The following is a 24143-nucleotide window of genomic DNA, read 5'->3' on the forward strand; positions in this document are numbered from 1 at the left end:
AGCAGTTATGCAGAGGCCCCCCTGGCTTGCTAGAACAAAAGAAACTGGGTATAAAAGTAGGAGCCCTGCTCCTTGTAGATTAGATCCTGTTTGTACCACAAGAGAAACTCTGCCCGAAGAGAAGGACCTGGAAGGACTACAAGGAGGAGTGCTGACTCTGGCCTGTGTCTGGTGCCTTGCTGCCAAAGGAGAGGAAGACAAAAGACTGTTGCTTTTATTTTTAACTTTGTGCCAAACTCTGCTGAAAGATCTCCAAGGGCTTGCTGTTGAACTTGCCCCCTGACCAGCGCTCCAGGAACAGTGAGCGCTACCCCCTGACAGAGGAACCACTGTGGGGAGTTGCTTTCCCTCTGCCCGCCTCACCAGGAAAAGCGGAGCGCGCTGTGACCATCGCGCTCTTCAGCAACGCTCTGGGTATTGCTATCTCTCCAAGCACCGTGACTGCTGCCTGCCTGGCCCAGAAGCACCGTGAAGGTCAGCCCAGCTGACCCAAACATCGTGACTGACCCCGAGCCGCAGCTCGCAACGCAAAGAGGAGGTGGTGCCCGTTGCCTGCTTGCACCCACCGTGTCTGGTGCCCCTGAACGCGCCGCCGCTGTTCGAGAAACAGCTGTTGCGTGGGGTGCCTGAACGTCGCCTGGATCGAGAGAGGCGTACTTTGCCGATCGCTATCCCTTTTTCGTGTGCCCCCCCTGTGCCAGGAAACCTTGAGGCACTTGCTCAGCCCGGCCCGCGCCGCAACGCCAACCCCCGAGCCAGAGCCGAGCCGCCGCTCGCTCCAACGTCGGAAGGAAGACACCGCGACGCGGATCCCCGCGCTGAATCGTGCCCAGGCTGCTTCCACAAGAAAAGGTACTGTGTCCTGCCCCGCGGTGCGAGCATCTGTCTTGCTTCGCTCGCACCGCCCGCTGCCTCGCCTCGCCCCAGGAGCCGCGTGAAGAACGCTCCCCGGGCCCCCGCTCTCTCCCCCGCCAGCCGCGCACAGCCGTGCAGCTCGCAGAGAGAGGCGGACGCTGACTCCCCGGCCGCCGCTCCCGCCAGAAGCGTGAGAGTGGGCAGACCGGGCCCGCTTTTCCCACGCGGTGGAGCCCAAGTGCGCAGAGAGGCCCACGGACAGAGAAAGTACCTTGAAGAGCCTGAACCCCTTTCTTGAATAAGAAAGACAAATTGAGAAAGAACTGTGACCTTGATAAAAGAGTAACTGGAACCTGCTTTTAAAGTAACCAAGACTGTATTTACAAGCCTGCTTGAGATTTATATAAAGAGATATATTTTCACAAACACAGTTTGGTGTCATTGTGTGGTGGGTTGGTTGTGATGGTGTAATATTGCAAATGTTTAACCCTACATGCCCCAGAGATTAGCCTAAGACTGCTTAAGCCACACTACCTAGAGGGTAAGCAGAGGTTGTCTTGAAGGTAACCCTCAGCCCTGACGAGGAAGAGAGAGGCCCTGCTTGTCGCCAGTGTTGCACTGCGCCAACCAGAGACTCCCCCTTCCTACACAGACAATTAAGACGGCAGGAGAGCGGAGGCGCCAATTTTCATTGCAAAGGCCAGCCCTGGCTGCAAAGTTCGAGAAATGGGGTTCTACAGTTATCAAGATTATCAGAAACAGGTAACATTTGGTGCAGATAAAGTGTAAATATATTAAAGAGCTGAACCTCTGTGGATGAAATCCAACGAACCTAGTGCAGTCTGGCGCTTTATTACTGCCGCCGGTTCCCATCGCGCTCTCGATGCTCCTCTGCGTGAAATGAGCTCTACCAGCTGCTATGTGGAGATTCCATGTTTTCTCCCTATGTCCCGCTCGTTTCACGCCTCAGGGGACTCTCGAGGAACGCAGAACTCTTGGATTTAATATTACATGCGCACTACACGCCCAGCGAGTTCTCGCGGCCTTTCCTGCACCGGAGCGCGCGTGGCACCAGGTAAACGATGACGTAGCATGGGACGGGATTTGAGGGTTAGAAGTCATTGTTAACGAAATGGTTCATTATGCACATCTGACTGGCAGATTTTCACATTGCCTTGTGCACACCGATCTTACAAATGCTGTAAAATGCATTTTAATCTGTAAAGATCACACTTTCGTTTGAGGACCTGCCGCCAAACATGAAGTTAGTACGGTCGGCGCTCATCATCATGGCACCAGGCGGGCCGGCCGCAGCGGGGGTCCCGACCGTCTAGCCCCATGTACGGCACCACCGCGCTGAGCCGGCGAATGTCTCCACAGGTGGACGAGCGCGGCTGCAGCGGGGGAGCCGCGCTGCGGTAGTAGAAGCCAGCGAGGACTAGAGTGGAGGACTGCCACAGCAGCTGACCTGAGCTCTGACTGCCAGCCTCAGAGTGGATGAAGACAGCCACTGACTGGCAGTATGGTGGCAGCAGGCAGTGTCTGTGCTGCACAATCGTGGCTGGGCAGCAGGTCAGTCAAGTAACAGTCGAGCACCCCCCACGCAGCGCTGCGCACGCGACACCGGTGGCAGCACTTAGTTATTTTTTATGTAAATGTCACTGCAGTGCACGTCGTGCTCTGCATCAATGCAGCTTGCAACTTATATTGTGTACTAAGAGGCAACTATTGGAAACGAAACCCAGCCATGTGTTTATATGTAGGTTGAGAGAATTCTGGAATCCATAATGTTGCAGAATTATGAGCGCCGCAAGGCTGGTTGTCAGACAGTCACACCGGCCACTGCAGTTACCGTGACCTTACTGGGGCCTGGTAGCAACTCTAGAAAACAGCCTGCAGTGAAGCCTGACACTCGAGGGCTGCACACACACTATTACTATCGGTGCACTGCAGAACGTGATTATCTACTGACTCAGCCATCCCGGTCAGTCATTTCTGGTTTGGCACAGGTGAGTCAAGCAGCAATGAAGTTGAAGTAAGTTACCACCAGCCCCCGAGACAAGTGTGTGTGTGTTAATAACACAAATTCCTGAAAGGCAGCGCAGGATCAGGAGGCTGCCTGCAGTCAGTGGGGGGCGGTCGTGTTAGTTACTCTAACGCTTCGCAGGTGACACAGGTGGATTAGACCGTGTGCAACTGTTCATGTTGTTGGGACCTCCCATTCCAACACATGGCTGAACTCTGTGTACAATGGGCATAAAATGGATTGGAATACAGCCCGAGTAATTTACCTGTGGCTGACATTATTTAAATCCGGCGGTACAGACATAACATCTCCCTCTATGGCACCAGAGCCTGGCAGAGCATTTCCTCTCACCGCACACATTGTGGAAGTGCTTCTATGAGCCCCAGAATCCACCACAGCTCTTCTTTCTCTGGGGACACCCTGGCAGAATAGTTTATCTCTCTCCAAGCGACCATGACAGAGCCGCTCCTCTCACTGCCAGGCCAGGTCACTTTTAGGTGTGCTCCCAACTGTAGGGTTCTAGGCCTGGCTGTTTCCTTTGGGAAAGCACCAAGGCTGATTTGTAATTAACTGGACTCTTTGTAGCGAGGGCGAGCAAGGATGGACTGGAGCATTCTCAACTCATCATATTTTTGTTCTGCTCCAATACTGGCATTACCTCTCCCTTCAATGCCCCCACAGCCTGGCAGAGCTTCTCTTTTTTTGCCCAGACACTGGCAGTGCTCCGCAGACAGCCAGGATAGATATATTTTTTCAGGATGTGAAATTGAAATGTTAGACGAAAGGAAATGCAAACTGTTATTTTGGTGAGCATTAAGAGACTCAAATATGAAGGCTAAGGGCATAAACATCATTTTGCTCTGGGAGCTGAACATTGTTACCATGCCTGAGCCCAGCTGTGAATTTGGTTAAATGAGAGCCTGTTCGAAAATGTTTGTAGCAATGAGTTCTTGTTGAAATACTTACCAGGTCTGCCAAGAGGTGGAAGTGAACCGAATATGAGGGAAGTCTCATAAGGTAAAGGGAGGGGCGTGGTGGAGAGGAGGGGAGACTTCTGAATGATGGAAGGAAAGAAAGTCTGTTCCAAACACAGGGTAAAGTGGCGGAAACAGGATGGCAGAGGCTCTACGGAGGCTATTTGTAGGCTTGAGGGAAGTCCAGCATTGAGTTGTGGAGACCATCTTGATATTTACCTGATTGAACAGTACCAGTACATACAATCAGGTTATAAGGGCACTAGATTAGTGTAGTGCCCTTCCATCCCAGGTGCTTTGCAGCCGTTTAAAGATCTTCTTAGAGTTCCTCGTTCCTCAAATAGGTATAATGTCTGATATTTATGTTTCCTTCATCTTCATTGCTTGATTTTGCTTGCGAGAAAGTGTCACTCATAGTGGTTGAAATGTCACTCATAATTACACTGACATTATGAAAATGTCACACATAGCAATCTGAAACCTTGGCAGCTATGTGAGGTGTGTGGACCAGAGCGTATAGTTAGTTTTTAAAATTAAGGTTTAGGTACAATTAAGGTTTAGGTACCACAGTCTGGAATCTTCGGTTATGAAAGCGTGTTCAATTATACAAGCCTTGTTCGTCCCACAAATACGTTCTCTTTGGAAGCATGCGTCTCATTTATGCAGGAGAGTGTCCGTATGCCACTGTTCGCAACCCCCAGTGGAATAACATAATTTTAAAGTAGTTGTACAGTGGTAACTGGAGTGACTTTTGGCTGCATCTGTGCTTGTAGAGGGTGTGTCTTCTTTGTAGATCCCTTCATACCTACGGTCTCTGCCACACTGACACGTCAAAGGAAGCTGTGGCAAGTTATGTTTCCTGCCTTAGGGAAAGCAACACTTTCACCCCCTCCTCAAAACCTAAAAAACCACGCCACAGCTTTTGCCCAAAGCAAACATTTGGTCAAAATATCACCAAGGAGATTTATGTTCGAAGTTTCAGAGTAAAGATCTAACTGAGATCCAACCCCATATCTCTGTGTCTGTGAGGGATTTGTGCATTAAGAAGACCATGTGACTCCAAGCACCAACATCTAGGAAACATCACAAACGAGATGTGGCCATCATACTGGCTATATCCTGGCAATCAAGCAATGACTATTCCGAAGTTCTGGCATACCCCTAACCTTTTGAGACACCCAATAATCCTCTTTTTTTCAATTCAAGTTCTGTTGTAATATATTTCTTTCAAATGTTCTAATGTTATGGAGTATTGCTTTACTTGTTACCACAATAATGTGTTTGCATTTACTGCAAGCAAAACGTATTTAAACCAGAAAGTTACACGTGGCTTTCTTTATATGTGAATGAATTTATTTGTTTCAATTAATAAAAATTGTTACAAAGCTACATAATTTATGATATTAACGCATTCTATAGTATTACTAAAAATGTCAACATTTCAATTAATTTGATTCATGTCATACTAATATAATTACATTTCGAGAATCGAATCGTCAAAACGATGGGTTTATATACTATCCTAAAATGACAGATAAATTACATCAGAGTTCATCAGTATGGGCTTGTCTTTCAGTTAATGACCTTTGGAGTTGTCGTGCAAATATGGCTAGCCATGCCAGTTCCATTGGAATTTCTAGGTTAAAATGGAGCCCATTGCTTCTGTGCAAGTGTGAATGCCATACTTTAAAAAACGTGGTTTTAATAAAGTGCAGTGTGCATTCCTCAGATTTGAGCAAATACAGACAAAGTGGGCCAAGGATTCCTCATATAGGTTGCACAGTCTGCAAGAGGTAACTATCTCAAGATGTTTCCAATGGGCATTTATGTCATTTATCGGGCGCGCCATGAGCCTAATTAATAAAATATGTTTTAAAATTGATTTATTCAGTGCACTATTTAAATAAGGTTGGCATAATTTATTCCTGTAGGAGTTAATTATTATAACCTGGATATTACTTTCAGATTAGGCGCATGTCTTCTTGCCTGGATAAAATTCTCATTTGTTTCCTCAATACTGTTTTTAATATTCCTGGTTGATAGATGAAGGTACTCCAATTTGCCATGTCAAGATTTAATTTACTGCTGGCGGTTGACAAGTAGTCTGGCCAGGGTTTTTGACCTTCTGTGAAGGATTACTTCAAAATATCTTTCATTCTGTTTGGTGGAGCAGCACAGATTCCGCGATAATATCGGATGATGGAAGCACCAGTATTCATACGATTGTTTATTTAAGCCGCACTCTAATCTTACCAAGGCGTTCCGGGTATGGGGGGATTTGAAAAATCCTTTTGAATGTACGGCTTTGGGCAGTCACCATCTTATTTGCCAATGCCTCTGGAAAAACCAATTGTCCATATGCAATTGAGGAGAGTTACTTGGCCTTTATTACTTTTCGCATTGCTACAGTATATGGGCTGTACATTTTAGCGTTCAGCTTGCACATGACGTAAGTCAGAGCTTTGGCCTAGGCTTCTATGGAGGTGATGTGTTGGTTGGGCGTACCATTACTTGTAAACCACAATTCCAAGTAATTGTACTTGGAGGTGGTACTGATTTTCAGATTGCCCATTCTCCAGTGTTGCTTGAATTTGTTAGAAAATGTTCCAAAAATCACAAACGTTGTTTTATTCACATTGGCCATTAATTCATTAGCAATATTGTATTTGCTTACCGCATCAAGTGCTTTCTGCAGCCCCATAGAGTGTGTGGTCCATGAGGATCATGTCGTCTGCGTACTGAATTAAAAACAATCTAGTCCGCCCGATTTTTGGGATAAACAAATTAGCAGATGATAAGGAGTTACCCAGGTCTGTAGTATATAAGTTAAAAAGTAGAGGTGCCAAAATACATCACTTTGTTTAAGCCCTTGATTCGTATACACCTTTTTTGTCGCAGTACTCTGCGTGAGTTTGCCTCGTACCCATGTTTAGGTCTCGGCCTAGCGTACACTGCGCAGCAGTGTCGCGCAGCTGAGATTTTATGTTAACAGTATTGGGGGCTTGAACCCGCCCCTCTTCTCCATTGGCTGGCTTCCTAAACGGAGGCCAGCCATTGGAGGAGAGGGGCGTCACTCCGTTCAAGCCCCGTCTTTTTCGGATTCGGGGGTGTTTTTTTTGCAGTTTTTAACTCTGTGACGTCATCCGTCATTCAACAGCAAAAACCACGCCCCCGAATGCGAAAATGGCGGTGCTTTTCTGACGCCATTTCTGCCCGACTGCCGCCGGAAGAAGTCGAAAAGCTGGCGAGTCCTCCGGTGAGTGCTCGCTTTTCTTGTCTCTCTTCCTTGATTGTGCCCGTGTGCTTGCCTCCGTTTTCTCGTTGTGCGTCTGACCCCTTGTTGTGTGTCTGCCCCCTCGTTGTGCTTGCTTTCCAGACCCCCTCGCTGTGCTTGCTCCCCTGCCCCCTCGCTGTGCCTTCTCCCCCCCCTCGTTCGTTGTGCTTGCTGTCTTGCCCCCTCGTTGCTTGTGCTTGCTGCCCTGCCCTCTCGTTGCTTGTGCTTGCTGTCCTGCCCTCTAGTTGCTTGTGCTTGCTGTCCTGCCCTCTAGTTGCTTGTGCTTGCTCTTCTGCCCCCTCGTTGTTTGTGCTTACTGTCCGGCCCCCTCGTTGCTTGTGCTGGCTGTCAATCAATCAGGAGTTTGTTAAAGCGCGACTACTCACCCGTAAGGGTCTCAAGGCGCTAGGGGTGGGGGGGGGGGTTGGGGGGTGCAGGTTCCATTCCATCAAGGAGGGGGTCTGTCGAAGAGCCAGGTTTTGAGGTTTCTTGCGAAGATGGGGAGCGATGTTGTCTGTCTGAGGTGGAGCGGAAGGGCGTTCCATGCTTTGGCCGCGAGGAAGGAGAAGGAGCGGCCTCCCGATCTGGTCTTTCTGGTGCGGGGGACCACAGCGTAGGAAAGCTGGGCTGATCGTAGGGTCCTTTGGGGTGCGTGGAATTTGAGTCGGCTGTTCAGGTATGCTGGTCCGGTGCCGTGGAGGGCCTTGTGTGCGTGGGTGAGCATCTTAAAGGTGATTCTCGCCTCGACGGGGAGCCAGTGGAGTGTGCGCAGGTGCTGGGAGATGTGGCAGTGTTTTGGCAGGTTGAGGACCAGTCTTGCGGCGGCGTTCTGGAAGTTCTGTAGCTTGCGGATGAGGTTTTTGTTTATTCCGGCGTAGAGTGCGTTGCCGTAGTCGAGTCTGCTGGTGACCAGGGCGTGAGTGACTGTCTTTCGGTGTTCGAGGGGGATCCATTTGAAGGTCTTACGAAGGAGGCGGAGGGTGTGGAAGCAGGAAGATGAGACAGAGTTGATCTGGCGGTCCATTTTGAGCTCGGAGTCCAGGATGATTCCCAGGTTGCGTGCGTGGTCTGTGGGGGTTGGCGGGTTTCCGAGGGCGGTGGGCCACCAGGTGTCACTCCAGGCGTCGGGGTTTGGGCCCATGATGAGTACTTCTGTTTTGTTGGTGTTTAGTTGTAGGCAGCTGTTTTTCATCCATTTGGCGACGGCTTCCATGCCTTCTCGAAAGTTGCGTCTGGCGGTGTTGGGCTCGTTGGATAGGGAGAGGATGAGCTGGGTGTCGTCTGCATATGACACGATGTTGAGTCCGTAGGTTCTGACGATGGGGGCAAGTGGAGCCATGTAGACGTTGAAGAGCGTCGGGCTGAGGGAGGAGCCCTGGGGGACTCCGCAGGTGATAGGTGTGGGGTCCGAGAGGAAAGGGGGGAGTCTGACCCGCTGCGTCCTGCTGGAGAGGAAGGAGCAGATCCAGTCGAGGGCCTTGTCCTGGATTCCTGCATCGTAGAGTCTGCGTATTAGGGTGCGGTGGGAGTGTCGAACACCGCTGATAGGTCGAGGAGGATGAGGGCTACTGTTTCTCCTTTGTCCAGTAAGGTGCGGATGTCGTCTGTTGCGGCGAGGAGGGCGGTTTCCGTACTGTGGTTTTTTCTGAAGCCGGATTGGGAGGAGTCGAGGATGTTGTGTTCTTCAATGAATGTGGCGAGTTGGCTGTTGATGGCTTTCTCGATTACTTTCGCTGGGAACGGGAGCAGGGAGATGGGTCTGTAGTTTTTGAGGTCGGTGGGGTCCGCTGAGGGTTTCTTTAGGAGGGGGTTGACCTCGGCGTGTTTCCAGTCGTCGGGGAATGAGGCGGTCGCCAGGGAGCGGTTGATGGTTTGGCGGAGCATGGGTGCGATGGTGTTGGCGGCTCTGTTGAAGATGTGGTGGGGGCAGGGGTCCGTGGGGGCCCCTGAGTGGATTGACTTCATTGTCTTCAGTGTGTCTTCGGTGGTGAGTGCTGTCCAGTCATCAATCGCTGGTTTCCGGGTGTCGGGGGTGGTTGGTGAGGGTTCAGTGTGTTGGTTGTCTTCGTCGAAGTTGTCGTAGATGCTCTTGATTTTGTGGTGGAAAAAGATGCTGAGTTTGTCGCAGAGGTCTTGTGAGGGAGGGATGTCGGTAGACTCGCTGGTGGGTTGGGCGAACTCCTTGATGATGCTGAAGAGTTCTTTGCTGTTGTGTGCGTGGGTGAAGTTTCTGTCTTCAATCGCTTTTTTCCTCGTTTCTCTGATGAGTTGATGGTGGGCGTTGGTGGCGGCTCTGAAGTTGTTGTGGGCTTCTGTGGATTTGGTGTTTCTCCAGGCCTTTTCGAGGCGGCGGCATGTGCGCCTGGACTCTCGAAGTTCGGTGGTAAACCATCTGGCTTTCTTGGCACAGGTATTGTTGTTTTTCTTGAGGGGGGCTATGGTGTTGGTGCTGTCCGAGATCCATCTATGCAGGGTTCGGGCTGCGGTGTTGGGGTCGTCGTTTTCCGCGATGGTTGGGGTGGAGTTGTTGAGTGAGGAGGTGAGCTGGTCATCGGTGATTTTGGTCCAGTTTCTTTGTGGAAGCAGGTGCTGGTGTCTGTGGATGGTGGGTGTTCTGAAGGTGAAGTGGACGCAACGATGGTCGGTCCATGGGAGTTCGGTGGTGTGGCTGAAGGTGATAATAATAATAATAATAATAATAATAATAATAATAATAATAATGGTGATGGAGTTTCCTGTAGTGAAGAGAGGGTCGAGGGTGTGTCCTGCTGAGCGCGTGGGCTCGGTCACGATCTGGCGGAGTCCAATGTTGTGGAGGTTGTCCAGGAGGGATGTGGTGTTGGGGTCCAGTTGATTGTCGAGGTGGAAGTTGAGGTCTCCCAGCAGGGTGTAGTTGGTGGATGCGATGGCCTGAAGGGAGATAATGTCCGTAATGGAGTTGGCGAAGGGTCCGCGGGGTCCAGGAGGTCGGTAGATGAGGGTTCCTCGGAGGGCGGCGGTGGGGCTGGCCAGTATCTTAAAGTGAAGGTGTTCCATCAGTTCTGTGGACTCGTCAGAGAGTGTGCTCAGGCGGAGGCTGGATTTGTGGATGATGGCGATTCCTCCTCCTGGGTGGATGGGGCGGTCCTTCCTGGAGATCTTGTATCATTGGGGGATGGCGATGTCCGGTCCCGAGGTGGTGTTGGTCCAGGTTTCGGTGAAGAATGCTACGTCTGGGGTTGTGCTGTCGAGGAGGTCCCAGATTTCTGTGGCGTGTTTGTGGAGGGATCGGACGTTGAGGAGGATGCATTGCAGGGTCTTCGGTTCGGTTGTGTTCTTGTGGGCGGGTTGTGCTGGATCCGTGTTCTTGGCGGTGCTGCAGGTGTGCCGGCAGCGGTGACAGCTGAAGGGTCCATGGGTGTTGGCTGGTGATGCTAGCTTGCAGTTGTTGTTGCAGCCTGGGTTGAGTGCGTGGAGTGCTGCTGGGTCGTAGCATTGGCGGGCGGAGGTCCAGGGTTCCTGGTGCTGGTCGCGGACGGGTCGCAGACGAGCGCAGACGTGCTTGCCTTTGACGCACCTTCGGTGCACCAGCCGCGCAGTGGCCGCCATTAAGTAGGGGTCGGGGAGGGCTGGACAGCTGGGAGGCGGGAGCGGGGAGGGGAGCTGGATTGGGCCGGTCGTGCTGGGGGGGGAGGGGCCGCGGGGGCAGCAGCGGCGGGGAAAGGTAAAGGGAGGAAAGAAGGGATAAAGAAAAAAGGGAGAATAAGCAGAAATAAGGCACAAAAGAGCAGAGATGCAGAAAAGAGCAGGAAGGAGAAAGATAGAAAGGGTAAAAAAACGAGTGAAGGAGCAGAGGGAGAGAAAGGGAAATGGGCAGAAATAAGGCGCAAAAGAGCAGAGGTGCAGAAAGGTGAAAGATAGAAAGGGGAAAAAAAGGAGTGAAGGAGCAGAAAGAAAGAAAGGAGACAGAGGTCCACTGGACCACCAGGGATGAGGCGCAGGGAAACCTGCGGGTGGAGGAGGGCCTCGATCACCAACACTCAAGAGTGCAGGGGCAGGGGCACCTCACTTAATGGTGGAGCTGCGAGGGTGGGAGAGCAATTTCACTGACAATGAGTCAGTGGTCTTGCTCGCCTGTCCCCGCAGTGGCCGCCTGCCCCCTAGTTGGTTGTGCTTGCTGTCCTGCCCTCTCGTTGCTTGTGCTTGCTCTCCTGTCCCCCTCGCTGGTTGTGCTTGCTCTCCTGACCCCACCTTGCTGGCTGTGCTTGCTCCCCTGCCCCCTGGCTGTGCTTGCTTCCCTGCCACGGCTTGCTTCCCTGCCCCCTGGCTGTGCTTGCTTCCCTGCCCCCTGGCTGTGCTTGCTTCCCTGCCCCCCGGCTGTGCTTGCTTCCCTGCCCCCCGGCTGTGCTTGCTTCCCTGCCCCCCGGCTGTGCTTGCTTCCCTGCCCCCCGGCTGTGCTTGCTTCCCTGCCCCCCGGCTGTGCTTGCTTCCCTGCCCCCCGGCTGTGCTTGCTCTCCTGTGTGTCTGTGTGGCTCTGGGTGTGTCTGTGTGGCTCTGGGTGTGTGTGTGTGGCTCTGGGTGTGTGTGTGTGGCTCTGGGTGTGTGTGTGTGGCTCTGGGTGTGTGTGTGTGTGGCTCTGGGTGTGTGTGTGTGTGGCTCTGGGTGTGTGTGTGTGTGGCTCTGGGTGTGTGTGTGTGTGGCTCTGGGTGTGTGTGTGTGTGGCTCTGGGTGTGTGTGTGTGTGGCTCTGGGTGTGTGTGTGTGGCTCTGGGTGTGTGTGTGTGGCTCTGGGTGTGTGTGTGTGGCTCTGGGTGTGTGTGTGTGGCTCTGGGTGTGTGTGTGTGGCTCTGGGTGTGTGTGTGTGGCTCTGGGTGTGTGTGTGTGGCTCTGGGTGTGTGTGTGTGGCTCTGGGTGTGTGTGTGTGGCTCTGGGTGTGTGTGTGTGGCTCTGGGTGTGTGTGTGTGGCTCTGGGTGTGTGTGTGTGGCTCTGGGTGTGTGTGTGTGGCTCTGGGTGTGTGTGTGTGGCTCTGGGTGTGTGTGTGGCTCTGGGTGTGTGTGTGGCTCTGGGTGTGTGTGTGGCTCTGGGTGTGTGTGTGGCTCTGGGTGTGTGTGTGGCTCTGTGTGTGTGTGTGTGGCTCTGTGTGTGTGTGTGTGGCTCTGTGTGTGTGTGTGTGGCTGTGTGTGTGTGTGGCTCTGTGTGTGTGTGTGGCTCTGTGTGTGTGTGTGGCTCTGTGTGTGTGTGTGGCTCTGTGTGTGTGTGTGGCTCTGTGTGTGTGTGTGGCTCTGTGTGTGTGTGTGGCTCTGTGTGTGTGTGTGGCTCTGTGTGTGTGGCTCTGAGTGTGTGGCTCTGAGTGTGTGGCTCTGAGTGTGTGGCTCTGTGTGTGTGGCTCTGTGTGTGGCTCTGTGTGTGTGGCTCTGTGTGTGTGGCTCTGTGTGTGTGGCTCTGTGTGTGTGGCTCTGTGTGTGTGGCTCTGTGTGTGTGGCTCTGTGTGTGTGGCTCTGTGTGTGTGGCTCTGTGTGTGTGGCTCTGTGTGTGTGGCTCTGTGTGTGTGGCTCTGTGTGTGTGTGTGGCTCTGTGTGTGTGTGTGGCTCTGTGTGTGTGTGGCTCTGTGTGTGTGGCTCTGTGTGTGTGTGTGGCTCTGTGTGTGTGTGTGGCTCTGTGTGTGTGTGTGGCTCTGTGTGTGTGTGGGTGGCTCTGTGTGGGTGGCTCTGTGTGGGTGGCTCTGTGTGGGTGGCTCTGTGTGGGTGGCTCTGTGTGGGTGGCTCTGTGTGGGTGGCTCTGTGTGGGTGGCTCTGTGTGGGTGGCTCTGTGTGGGTGGCTCTGTGTGGGTGTAAATGCAATAGGTCATGCATTTGCGAGCTATTAAGCTATTGGCATTGTAAATGACAATGCCATTTATTTAACGATTAAGTTAGTGGCAATGTAAATGACAATGCCATTTATTTATGATTTAAAAAATAAATAAAAATAAATGTCATGAGCAATGCCAATAGCTCTACCTTTAATAATGCCGAGACCATTGCATTGTAAATGCTTGTTTTGGTATTAGCACGTTCCCACTACAGCACACCACATCCCGCTGGACAAAGGAACACACATGTTCCCACTACAGCACACCACATCTCGCTGGACAAAGGAACGCACATATTCCCGCTACAGCACACCACATCTCATTGGACAAAGGACCTCATGTGTTTACATTACAGCATACTCCCTTTCAGGACAAGGAACCCTCATGGTCCCACTACTGCACACTCAACTGCAGGACAAAGGAACCCTCATGTTCCCACTACTGCACATCATGCTGGACTAAGGAATGCATGTGTTCCCACTACAGTAAATTATAGGAATCTTCAACCATAGACAGTTCAACATAAAGAGGGACTCATTGCTCGCTAAGGATATAATCCAACCCAACATAAAAGGGACACATCTCTCGCTCAGCTCAGGGTATCATCCAAACCAACCCATCCCCACACATAGGGAATTATGAAGGGTATTGTGCAGGATATACAGGGTATATTCCTACCCACTGATCACCCGGTCACGAAGTAATACCTAGCCCAAGCATATCCTAACATATAAACAAATATCACTGTGCACCTCAAAATGTAATAAGCACTCATACTGCAAAAAAAAAAAAAAATAAACACATGCACTCATCCAACAGTGCAACCACACCTCCTGCCCGGATAAACACATCCACCACAGCAGACCACATCTGGGTAGCAATCAATGCAATAACCTTAATCATAATGTGTATAGGCATGGCATTAGAGAGTTGTTAGCACAACAGTCAAATGACTGGTGAGCGACTTCTCACCCAACGCCACCGTCAGAATAGCATGAGTCCACCACTGACTTCAATTCAAAGCTTGCACGACTACTCTTTTGGCTGATGAATTCTGATCACTTCCATACGATAGCATGCCAGAGAAAACTTTTCCTCATGGTGACCACCAGCACGTCAGGCAGCATAACAAACTTTGCAGAGATACAGTGCTACCACCCTGTCACTATGTTTATGCAGCCAACACAGCCAAACCAGATTAGCTGATGGTACGCGCTGCATCAGTTCCACATTACTGCTACAAGCACCAGACAATCCTCAAAGACTGGGGCGTACCCGTTGAATCAGGTCAGCGCAACAGCAATGGGCTCCACTGCCTGTTGTGACGTCACAGCGGTTCCAACACTGAAACCGAATCTGCTTACGGAGGCCATAGCTCTGGGAAAACAAATGCAGTAGTCGAGGAAAATATCCGCTGGCAGTGCCATGACGGTGCCATGGCTCGTGCCTTTCTGAGTTTGTGATCGACAGCTTGCACTCTGCTGCTCGTGGACTAGTATATCGCAGCTCAATAGGTAAGCAGCCACAAAAGTTCTGCTGCCTACGCTCTTTGAAATGCAAAAATCCACAACATGCCCTTTTGCTAGCATAACACACAAAGCAGCTGGTCCGTCACACGTCAACTCTCCCTGGGGCTCGAATTATGCCCCTGAATGCCATTTCTTCAAACAGACGATGCACACAACTCTCTATAACACAATACTGTGGGTTAACAATACACAAATATTTGTACCTTCAACCGCTGCTGATCCGGCATAAGCGCACTTCTCTCCTCATCAAAATCATTCTCAGCTCAAGTATGTCCAACTTGCTGTACTGATTACAAACAGCGCTGCCGGCTCATTGAAAGTGCACTTCCCAAATCAAGATTACTGGCTGGGCATAGAATAAGTGCAGCCTGTTCTAATCACAGATGACTGCAGGGTGTAAAATTCCATATCCTTACGATTGAACACCCAAAACTTCAATTATGCAGGCAGTCTGTCTTAAAGCCCCATTGGTCAAACATTTCAGTAATTTGTCTGTTAGCTGGCAAGTTTTGAACATTAGGTCACACATCAGATCTTCAATTATGTAGGCTCACTGTAGTCTGGCAGATTTCAGGCCGCACAAAGTCTAACACCCAAAACATACAACGTGTAGGCTGTCTGTTGTGGAAGACACCGGTGGGGCATCCAAGGCACTGCTCAGGTTTCATTTCAGAGTCTGGCCATCTTCTTTGAGTTTTTAGTGTAATTCTTAGCTCTTCATGCGTGGTTCTTTACAAAATCATTGCCACTTTTGTAAACGAAGGCCCGTGTAGGTAAACAGGCCACTAGTGTTGATTATGTAGGTTTATTCAGTTACAGGTAAGATGGTACAACCCCATCGGGAGCAGCATCCTACTGTTCAGAACCACTTATTCCAGCGGAACACTCATTCAAACCATGCACTTGTGAACATTCTATTGCATCATACTCACACAGGCTGAGCAGCAACGAACTAGGAGACACAGGATATAACACACACTGTGATGTTAAGCCAACTTAAAATTCTGGACATCTTGTACAATATATTAAATCTGCAGTAACATAAAAGTGGAATTCCCAACAACACTTGGAGGTTTGCTGCTGAAAGACTCTGAATCGTTATCTGGTATGTGTAAATATTTTTGCATGTTTTAAGCAACCCAGTTTAGTTCAGCAGACAATTAGAAAGTGTGTTATAAGTTAAGGATGAGCCATTAGATAAGCAAATTGATTGCTTGAGATATTGCTGGATTTTGTTATTGACACCTACCAACCTGTTGGCTCGAGAACGGCACAGTGTTATACTTAAGAGGGTGACTCCATTAAAATGAGTTAAGATTTTATGAAGATGATACAGATTTGTAAAGAGTGTGGCCCTATTGAAGTGTTGGGAGGCATGTTGGTTTTTAGTGGGTGTGAATATCATTGGAAACAGCAAATGAGAGTGGGTTGATAGGTGTGCTTCCATGCAACAAGCAGATATGAATCGACCTCAGATCCGCATTTTAGCACTTGGAAGGATACAACTTGAACACATCTCTAAATATTGCACATGGGCATAGAAAGATAAAAAGTAGAAGACATGTATTAAAAAAAGAAAACGTCTGCGCATAACGCAGCTTACATGTTAAGTATAAAGCATCATCTAAAACCCCATATAAAAGGGGGGCTGTAGACAAGATATAATGTAAAAACTCCAATTTGTATATACATGGATGTATGCAGTTTGGTAGTTTGGTGCAGGTTTTCTGGAAGGGTGGTCCCAGTTTAGTCTGCAGCAGAAATGTGGGCGTTGAGTGGGATAAGGCAGGGGAGCCAAGGAGGAGGCTTTGTATACTCAGGGGGGTCTGTAGGTGGTAGGTAAGCCCCCTCCCCCATCTCGTCCCACCTCCTTCTCCTCCCCAGCAGCGTTCCCGGTCCCACCCCGCTCACTGCTTCCCACGCCTCACCGGGTCTGGCCTCCGCCCGGACATGGCTCTCGCGCGGTCAGTGGTCCCCGCTGGGGTCTGCAGGTAAGGGCGGGGATGCTCAGGAGACTACAGGCGACCCTCAGCAGCCTCCAGGTGGACAGGATTCAGGGCCGCTACTGCGCCTGCGCGAGACGCCGCTCCACCGAGCATGCGCAGAGCCCATGTCAACAGGAAGCATGCGCACATGGACCGCCGGTGAGTGCCCAGAGGCAGGGAGAGTGTTATCAGCGCGCTGCAGGCAGCTTTATGAACATGTGGAGGACGAGTTACTGCGACTGCAAGTGATTTTATGACTGACTGTACGGCATATTTTCGGTGTTTTGTCACGAATCTGGATCAGCGTACTCGCCTTCCCAGCAGCAACGGTACAGTAGTACGCATGCGCACTGGCATAGCCTTCTTACTGAGTGGTCCTTCGTTCTCTACTGACTCAGTGCTACTCGGGGTACTCCTGAGGACAGACTGCTTGCCCCCCAGATATTGATGGAATCAGTCTGCTTGTCTCTAGGTACTGCTGGAGTCAGACTGCCTGTTTCCCCAGATATTGCTGTGGTCAGTCTGCTTGTCCCGAGGTACTGCTGGAGTCAGACTGCCTGTTCCAACAGATTTTTATTTTATTTTAAAAGTTTTATATCGCGCTAGCTTGATCCCGTGAGTATCATATCGCTTTACATACACATAGTAAACAGCAGGATAATATTACATTACATAGTAGGCCGGCAGTAAGGAAGCAAACCACAGAAAAAAAATATTGCTGTGGTCAGTCTGCTTGTCCCTAGGTACTGCTGGAGTCAGACTGCCTGTTTCCCCAGATATTGCTGTGGTCAGTCTGCTTGTCTCTAGGTACAGCTGGAGTCAGACTGTCTGTTTCCCCAGATATTGCTGGGTCATTCTGCTTGTCTCTAGGTACAGCTGGAGTCGGACTGCCTGTTTTCCCAGATATTTCTGTGGGAATTCTGCTTGCCCTAGGTTCTGCTGGAGTCAGACTGCCTGTTCCACCAGATATTTCTGTGGGAATTCTGCTTGTCCCTAGGTTCTGCTGGAGTCAGACTGTCTGTTCCACCAGATATTGCTGTGGTCAGTCTGCTTGTCCCGAGGTACTGCCGGAGTCAGACTGCCTGTTTCCCCAGATATTGCTTGGGTCATTCTGCTTGTCTCTAGGTACTGCTGGAGTCAGACTGCCTGTCCCACCAGATATTGCTGTGGCCAGTCTGCTGGTCCCGAGGTACTGCTGGAGTCAGACTGCCTGTTTCCCCAGATATTGCTGGGGTCATTCTGCTTATCCCTAGGTTCTGCTGGAGGCAGACTGCCTGTTCCACCAGATATTGCTGTGGTCAGTCTGCTGGTCCCTAGGTACTGATGGAGTCAGACTGCCTGTTTCCCCAGACATTTCTGTGGGAATTCTGCTTATCCTGAGGTAACAGGTTTTTAGGAACCCGCTGGTGTCAGGGGATAACACCCGAAGACCTCTGAGTTCCCTTGTTCCGGACCACAGAAACACGTAGTCTTCTAGTCGCAGTCAAAAGATCAAGTTTTATTGGTAGCTACCAAGTAACACGTGTCCCAGAAGTACACCACACAGAGAGTAGGTTCTTGGGAGACTGTTCGTTTTTACAGAACCAGCCGTTTCCTTATATATCAAATATATGGCTTCAAGCAAGAATTCTTGAGTTTATGGTATGGCAACACACATATTTCTACAACAATACAAAGAGCGAAGTCATGTAAGCAAGCCCATATTTTAGATGTCCAGTTTGCTGATAGATTACCCAGTTGGATCGGGAACTCCCATCAGATATAGATGAACCACCAATAAAGGAAGGTACAACCCAGCCATAAAAAGGGCCATAAACAAGATACGGGGACAGGTGCGTGTTTGAAGGAAACATGGGCTGTATGTAGTGAATGGTTCGTGGAATGTTATGCGTAGATGCTATCGTATTCGGCCACTGGGCGAGGAGCTGCCTAAACAGGTTTGGCCGAAGACAGTGGAGTCAGTTGGGACAGGTCAGGGGAAAGTCACGAAAGGTGGACGTGTCTATTTGGATCAAGCACGACCTTTAATTGACTTATCATGAGGGCAAGATGCAAGATGGATGCCGTTCACAAAATGGAGTTTTAAGGGATGGGACGGAAACTGTGATTTAGGGGTGTTGGCAACCCTCGATTGTAACGCAAATACATAGGAATGATGTCCTAATCATTATCGGTTCGTAGACACCAAAATCGTCTCGGTACGTTGAGGTTTCGTGACACGGGTATTGGACCTCGATATCTGGAAAACCACAGGGTCCGGATTTTGGGAACCACAGACCCTCCTTTTGCCCTCATATAAGGCAATAACTCATGCTAATCTGAGTCCAAATCGGTATGAAGAAATTCGTGGAGATGTTGCTGGAGCATCATTCTGCTACTCAGCTCGTCCTGTGACACAGGCTTCCGTACACACGAGGTAGCACAGAGGCCACATAGTGCAGGAGCACACTGTATACACAAGCAAAACATGAACAGAAGTGCCAAGATCATCCCGATGAAAATCAAAGTTTTCCATCCCCAGGCAGTGATCAGTTCCCAGAACCACCCCAGCAGGGACCAATCCCCTTTCTCAATGTGAAGGGAACCAGATATTTCGTGTAGTTTGGAGATGGCCTGGTATACTGTTGGTGCGTTATCAGGGATGAAAATGCAGCAACTGGATTGGATGACTCTACACACACCACCACGATCGGCGAGTATAATGTCTAAGGCAATTCGGTTCTGAAGGGTCATAAGTCGATCCGACTGAAGCTCTGTTGTCAAATTGCCAAGTGCTCCGGCCGTTGTGGTCACGGCGGATTCAACTATCCTCGCTAACTGGCGAATATTCCTGCTGTTCACCATAGGCCCCCAAAATGGCAGAAAACCCTTTGCGAAGTCAGCGAATTCCTGACCCGCGGTGTCGTCTTTACTCACGACACCTCTAGCTGTCCTTGTCCGGTGGTAATCTGCTCGGGCCGTGTAGGTAGGAGGCAGCAGAAATGAAATAAAACATATACCTGAGAAATCAGGGGGCAACCACGTGTAGGCTTGGTCGTGGCAAACAAAATACGTGCCTTTAGCTGCCAAGAGTATCGGGGAAGTTCGGGAAGCAAATACATATGTTTCCGTGCAAATGCTCTTTCCTAACTGTGCTGTGGGGTTCTTACCAATACCCTGTAAGCATAAGTGACCTCGGTGGGGAACTATCCAAACTGGGCGAGATTTCTGTGCTGCCTGGCTCTTGACCAGGTAAACCCCATGTTTGGTCACGTTCCAACGGGTGTAGGGACTCAGTTCATCTTTGGGGATTGTCAGATAGGTGTCGATATCCCTACTCATGTTCCTTATCCCTGCAATTAGTGCCTTGTTACTGGAGTCGCTCGCAGCGGAACGGGTCGGGTATGGTTCTAGGGCGAATAGGAACATGGTCTGGAAAGCCCACAGAGAACCATAGTAGCTAAATGGCAAAACGAAGTATGGGATACCCTTATCGGTTGTGTGTGGCATAAGTCCGCATATCCAACAGTTTGACGTGTTCATTATGGACTGGTGTTGGTGTAGAAGCTGGATGAAAGAGTTGTTTACAAATTCGAGTCTTCGGGCAGACTCGTGTTCAGGTAAAGGGTGAAAGTAGTGTGGAGAAATAGTGGGAGGAGGTGGTGTCTGGGTGTCATTCAAAAAGGTAACTTTAAATACGAACAAGGTATAACCAATAAAAAACACAAGTATGCTACATAACATTAAAACACATAATATCAGGAATCTTCTTCTGGACAGTATCGTGCATAACTGTTTTTCGAAGTTCGTGAGTCTGACAGGTCTCTCTACCCTTGGAAACTCCATCCTCTAGTTGCTGCCTGCGGTGGTTGATTGATTCTCCCAGGGAGCGCGCTCTGCTCAGTCCGGGGTAACTCCCGTGGACCAATCAGAACCGTGGACCTAGAACTTCCCAGTTGCACTCCCCAGACTTCAACCGCGACCCTAGCAGCAGAACCGGATGGCGGTTCGAAAAATCAAAAATGAGCTAGATCCCTTGGGACGAGAGAGCTGAAAATTCAAAAATAGTTCTTAGGGGAGAAGAGGAAATTACATGAGATCAAGCTTTTATTAGTTCTTTTGTCTAGACCGCAGGTTGTATCGTCGTTTCCCAGGTACGGTGTGATCTTCAAACAGCGTTTCAGGGTCAGTAGTGTCCAATTGCATAGATGGTGACACAAGTCCTTGCAAAATATGATCACTCTTCTTTTCGGTGCTAGTTTCTTTCAAACGGGCATCGCTGAAAGGGATGAAGCGAGGTACGGATTCTGTCTCAGAGTCAGCAAGTCCTTTGTTGACCCACCAGTCGTATGGAAGGGGTAGAGGGACCCGTTTGCAGTGGGTCCCATGTACCCAGTTCTTCTTGCCTTCAACCCGAACAGCAGATCTTGTTGAAAGTAGTACCAGGTGCGGTCCGGTCCACCTCGGTTGTCCGTTGTTGGTGCGCTGAAAATTCCGCAACAAAACCCACGAACCGGGTTCGATGAGGTGACCTGGATCGTCAGAGGCTGGTGGAGAAGAACTGTGAACCTGTTGGTGTAAAACACGCAATTTAGTTGTCAATTCGCACAAATAGTCAAGCAGTACGGGGTGCTCTATCTCGCTCAGTTTCTTGGGTCTTGGCACGCCCCAGACGTTGGCTGGGCGGCCAAACACGATTTCATGGGGGCTAAATCCTAACCTGGAGTGGACAGTCGTCCTGGTTGACAAAAGTGCTAGAGGCAAGGCATCAGGCCATTTAAGACCTGTACTGGCTTGGATTTTGGCTAGTTTGAGTTTCAGAGTGCCGTTGTAGCATTCTACTAGTCCAGCCGATTGGGGATGATTCGCAGAGTGGAATTTTTGGTGTATGCCTAGACACTCACACACTCTCTTCATCACGCATCCTACGAATTCACTTCCGTTATCACTCCAGACAATTCTAGGCATACTGAATCTAGGGAAGAACTCTTTGACAAGGGCTTTGGCAGTCGATAAGGCGGTGTTGTCCTTAAGGGGGTACGCTTCCACCCACCTTGAAAAGGCGCAAACAACAACGAGAACGTATTTCAGGTTGTTGCACCTCTCCATGTGGATGAAATCTAGCTGCAAAACCTCGAACGGGTACGTTGGAGGCGCAAAATGACCAGCTGGAGTTGGCGTTCCCCTACCGGGATTGTACTTCAAACATACCATACACTTTCTGACCACGTTTTCTGCGTACTTTGGGATATTGCTATTCTGCCATACTGGGGCCAATAGTTTACATATTCCTCTCGAATTGATGTGTGCCATTCCGTGAGCCATCGTTACCACTGCAAGTACGTATGCATTAGGTAGTAACCATCGCTGGTGTTCCGATAGTTCGACCCAACAACCATTCGCATCCAATCTACCTGTGTTTTCTCTCCATTCATTCATCTCGTTCTCAGTGGCCTCGGCTTGTATTGATTTTACGCTTTCAATGGTGTCCTCACACATTCCTACATCAGCAGTCCATCTAGCGGGACCCATGACATACATCCGATTCATTGTGTTCCTTGCAGTTCCTTTCGCAACCTCATCTGCAAATGCATTTCCGCGGCCAACATCATCCTGAATCTTTCTGTGTGCACTACATTTTATAATGGCGACTTGTAGGGGCAAGGTGAGTGACTCAAGGAGCTCATTAACTAGCTGGCCATGTTGTATCTTTGCACCATGGGACGTAAGGAACCCACGTTCACGCCATAATCTCCCAAAACTGTGAGCCACACCAAAGGCATATTGGCTGTCAGTGTACACATTCACTCGCTTTCCTTTCGCCAGCACACATGCTCTAGTAAGCGCTATCAACTCTGCAGCTTGTGCAGAACTGTGGGGAATGCGTGCAGTCTCTACAATGGTGTGTAACGTCGTTACGGCATATGCTGTAGTCGTATCACCATTCGGCAACTTGAAACATGAACCATCAACCCATAGAGTATCATTGCATTCGGGAAGGGGAGTGTCCTGTAAGTCTACTCTCCCTTTTGTCTCTTCCTCTGTCCTGAAACAGCAGTCATGCTTGTCAATCTTGTCTGTCTCTGTCGGGATGGGTAATAACGTAGCGGGATTGAGTGTATCACACCTCTTTATATGGATGTGACTTGCTAGCAGGGTAAGTTCGTAACTGGATAGTCGAGCGCTAGTAAGGTGTTGTGTCTTTGTCCTATTTAGTAAAATGTCTACTGCATGCGGAACCATAACGATCAGAGTGTTATTCATGACTAATCCAGCAGACTGTCGAATGCAGACAGCTGCTGCGGCTGTTGCTCTTAGACAACTTGGCAGTGCCTTAGCCACTGGATCCAGAGTTGCCGAAAAATACGCGCATGGGCGCTGTTTGTCCCCAAAGAGTTGCATTAAGACTGATAATGCACAACCTTCTTTTTCGTGGACATACAATGTAAAAGGCTTACTGTAGTTGGGGTTTCCCAACACAGGAGCCGAACACAATGCATCGCGCAACTCGCGGAAACTCGTCTGACAATCTTCAGACCAAGGCATAGGTTTAGGCGTGTCTTTGCGGAGTAGTGACAGTAAGGGTTTGGCTAGTAGTGAGAAATTCGGTATCCATTGTCTACAGTACGATGTAATGCCCAAAAAAGCTCGGACACCTCTCAGTGTCCTTGGGGCACTTAGTTCTGTGATTGCCTGTATTCTTTCTGGTGTCAGTCTCCTTCGATAAGATGTGACCTAGGTAGGTTACTTCTTGTCGACAAAATTGCAGTTTTGAAAGGGAGACTTTGTGCTTCATGTCACATAGGTGACGTAATAGCGACAACGTAGCTTCCTTGCAAATCTCTTCAGTGTCTGCAGCGATCAGTAGATCGTCTACGTACTGAATCAATGTTGACCCATCTGGCAGTACAATTGTGTCTAGTTGTGTTTTCAAAGCCTGACTGAATATTGATGGACTTTCGCAGTAGCCTTGAGGAGCGCATTTGAAGCGGAAGCTTCGTCCTCCTAAATTGAAGCCGAAAAGGTCTCTACTCTCTTCGGCGATCGGGATGCTGAAGAAAGCGTTCTTCAGGTCAATCACCGAGAACCAAGCTGCTGAAGCTGGAACCATTGTCAATAAAGCAGTAATGTCGGGGACGACTGGAAACTGCGGTATAACTACCTTGTTTACTTCTCGGAGGTCAATCACAAACCTATACACAGGGGGCTGTGAAGGATCAGTACGTTTCAAGACCGGTAAAACTGGACTGTTACAAATGTTTCCTGTTGTTTCCTCGATAACATCTTTATCGACCAAATCATAAACGATCGTTAACAATGCCTGTTCGCAGTCGTTGGAAATTTTGTATTGGGGAATACGTGGCAATCTGACGTTTGCTTTCAAAGTTATGACATACGGTGCTATCTCTAAACGACCTACATCGTTGGAACCATTAGCCCATAGTATATCTGGAAGTGATGACAATTCGGTTGGGATACCTTCTTTTGACAAGTACATTGGAGAAATGACTTTTCTCCCTAAAGTAAGCTGTACTCCCGAGGGAGAACAGTACAAAGTCGCGTACAACCTCTTTAGCAAATCCAATCCTAACAAATTTTCACCGCAACCTGTTGTAAGAATGAGGGGTGCTTCTAATTCACAGGGGCCAACAGAAACGGAAACAGGACTAGAGATCGGGTTTCTAACAGGG

The 24143-nt window shown here is 49.6% G+C and overlaps 2 protein-coding genes across 7 annotated transcripts in view; one reads left to right on the plus strand and one right to left on the minus strand.

The window, feature by feature from the left end:
- Positions 1-16552, minus strand: part of LOC144822143 (uncharacterized) — a 51007-nt gene extending 34455 nt beyond the window's left edge. For 3 of the 4 annotated variants that reach the window (XM_078679298.1, XM_078679296.1, XM_078679295.1), the window contains exon 1: positions 16417-16552. In XM_078679298.1, the coding sequence (XP_078535424.1) occupies positions 16417-16440 (24 nt within the window). In that variant the 5' untranslated portion in view covers positions 16441-16552. The remainder of the gene's footprint in view (positions 1-16416) is intronic. The other variant, XM_078679297.1, reaches the window with a different exon arrangement.
- Positions 16538-24143, plus strand: part of LOC144822141 (uncharacterized) — a 72517-nt gene continuing 64911 nt past the window's right edge. Inside the window, exon 1 of one of the 3 annotated variants that reach the window (XM_078679291.1) lies at positions 16538-16632. In XM_078679291.1, the coding sequence (XP_078535417.1) occupies positions 16586-16632 (47 nt within the window). In that variant the 5' untranslated portion in view covers positions 16538-16585. Of the gene's footprint in view, positions 16803-16893; positions 16946-24143 lie in introns of those variants that run through there. The other 2 variants (XM_078679292.1, XM_078679293.1) reach the window with 2 other exon arrangements.

This window comes from Lissotriton helveticus, chromosome 3_1 (genome assembly GCF_964261635.1).
Source record: "Lissotriton helveticus chromosome 3_1, aLisHel1.1, whole genome shotgun sequence".
Classification (NCBI taxonomy): domain Eukaryota; kingdom Metazoa; phylum Chordata; class Amphibia; order Caudata; family Salamandridae; genus Lissotriton; species Lissotriton helveticus.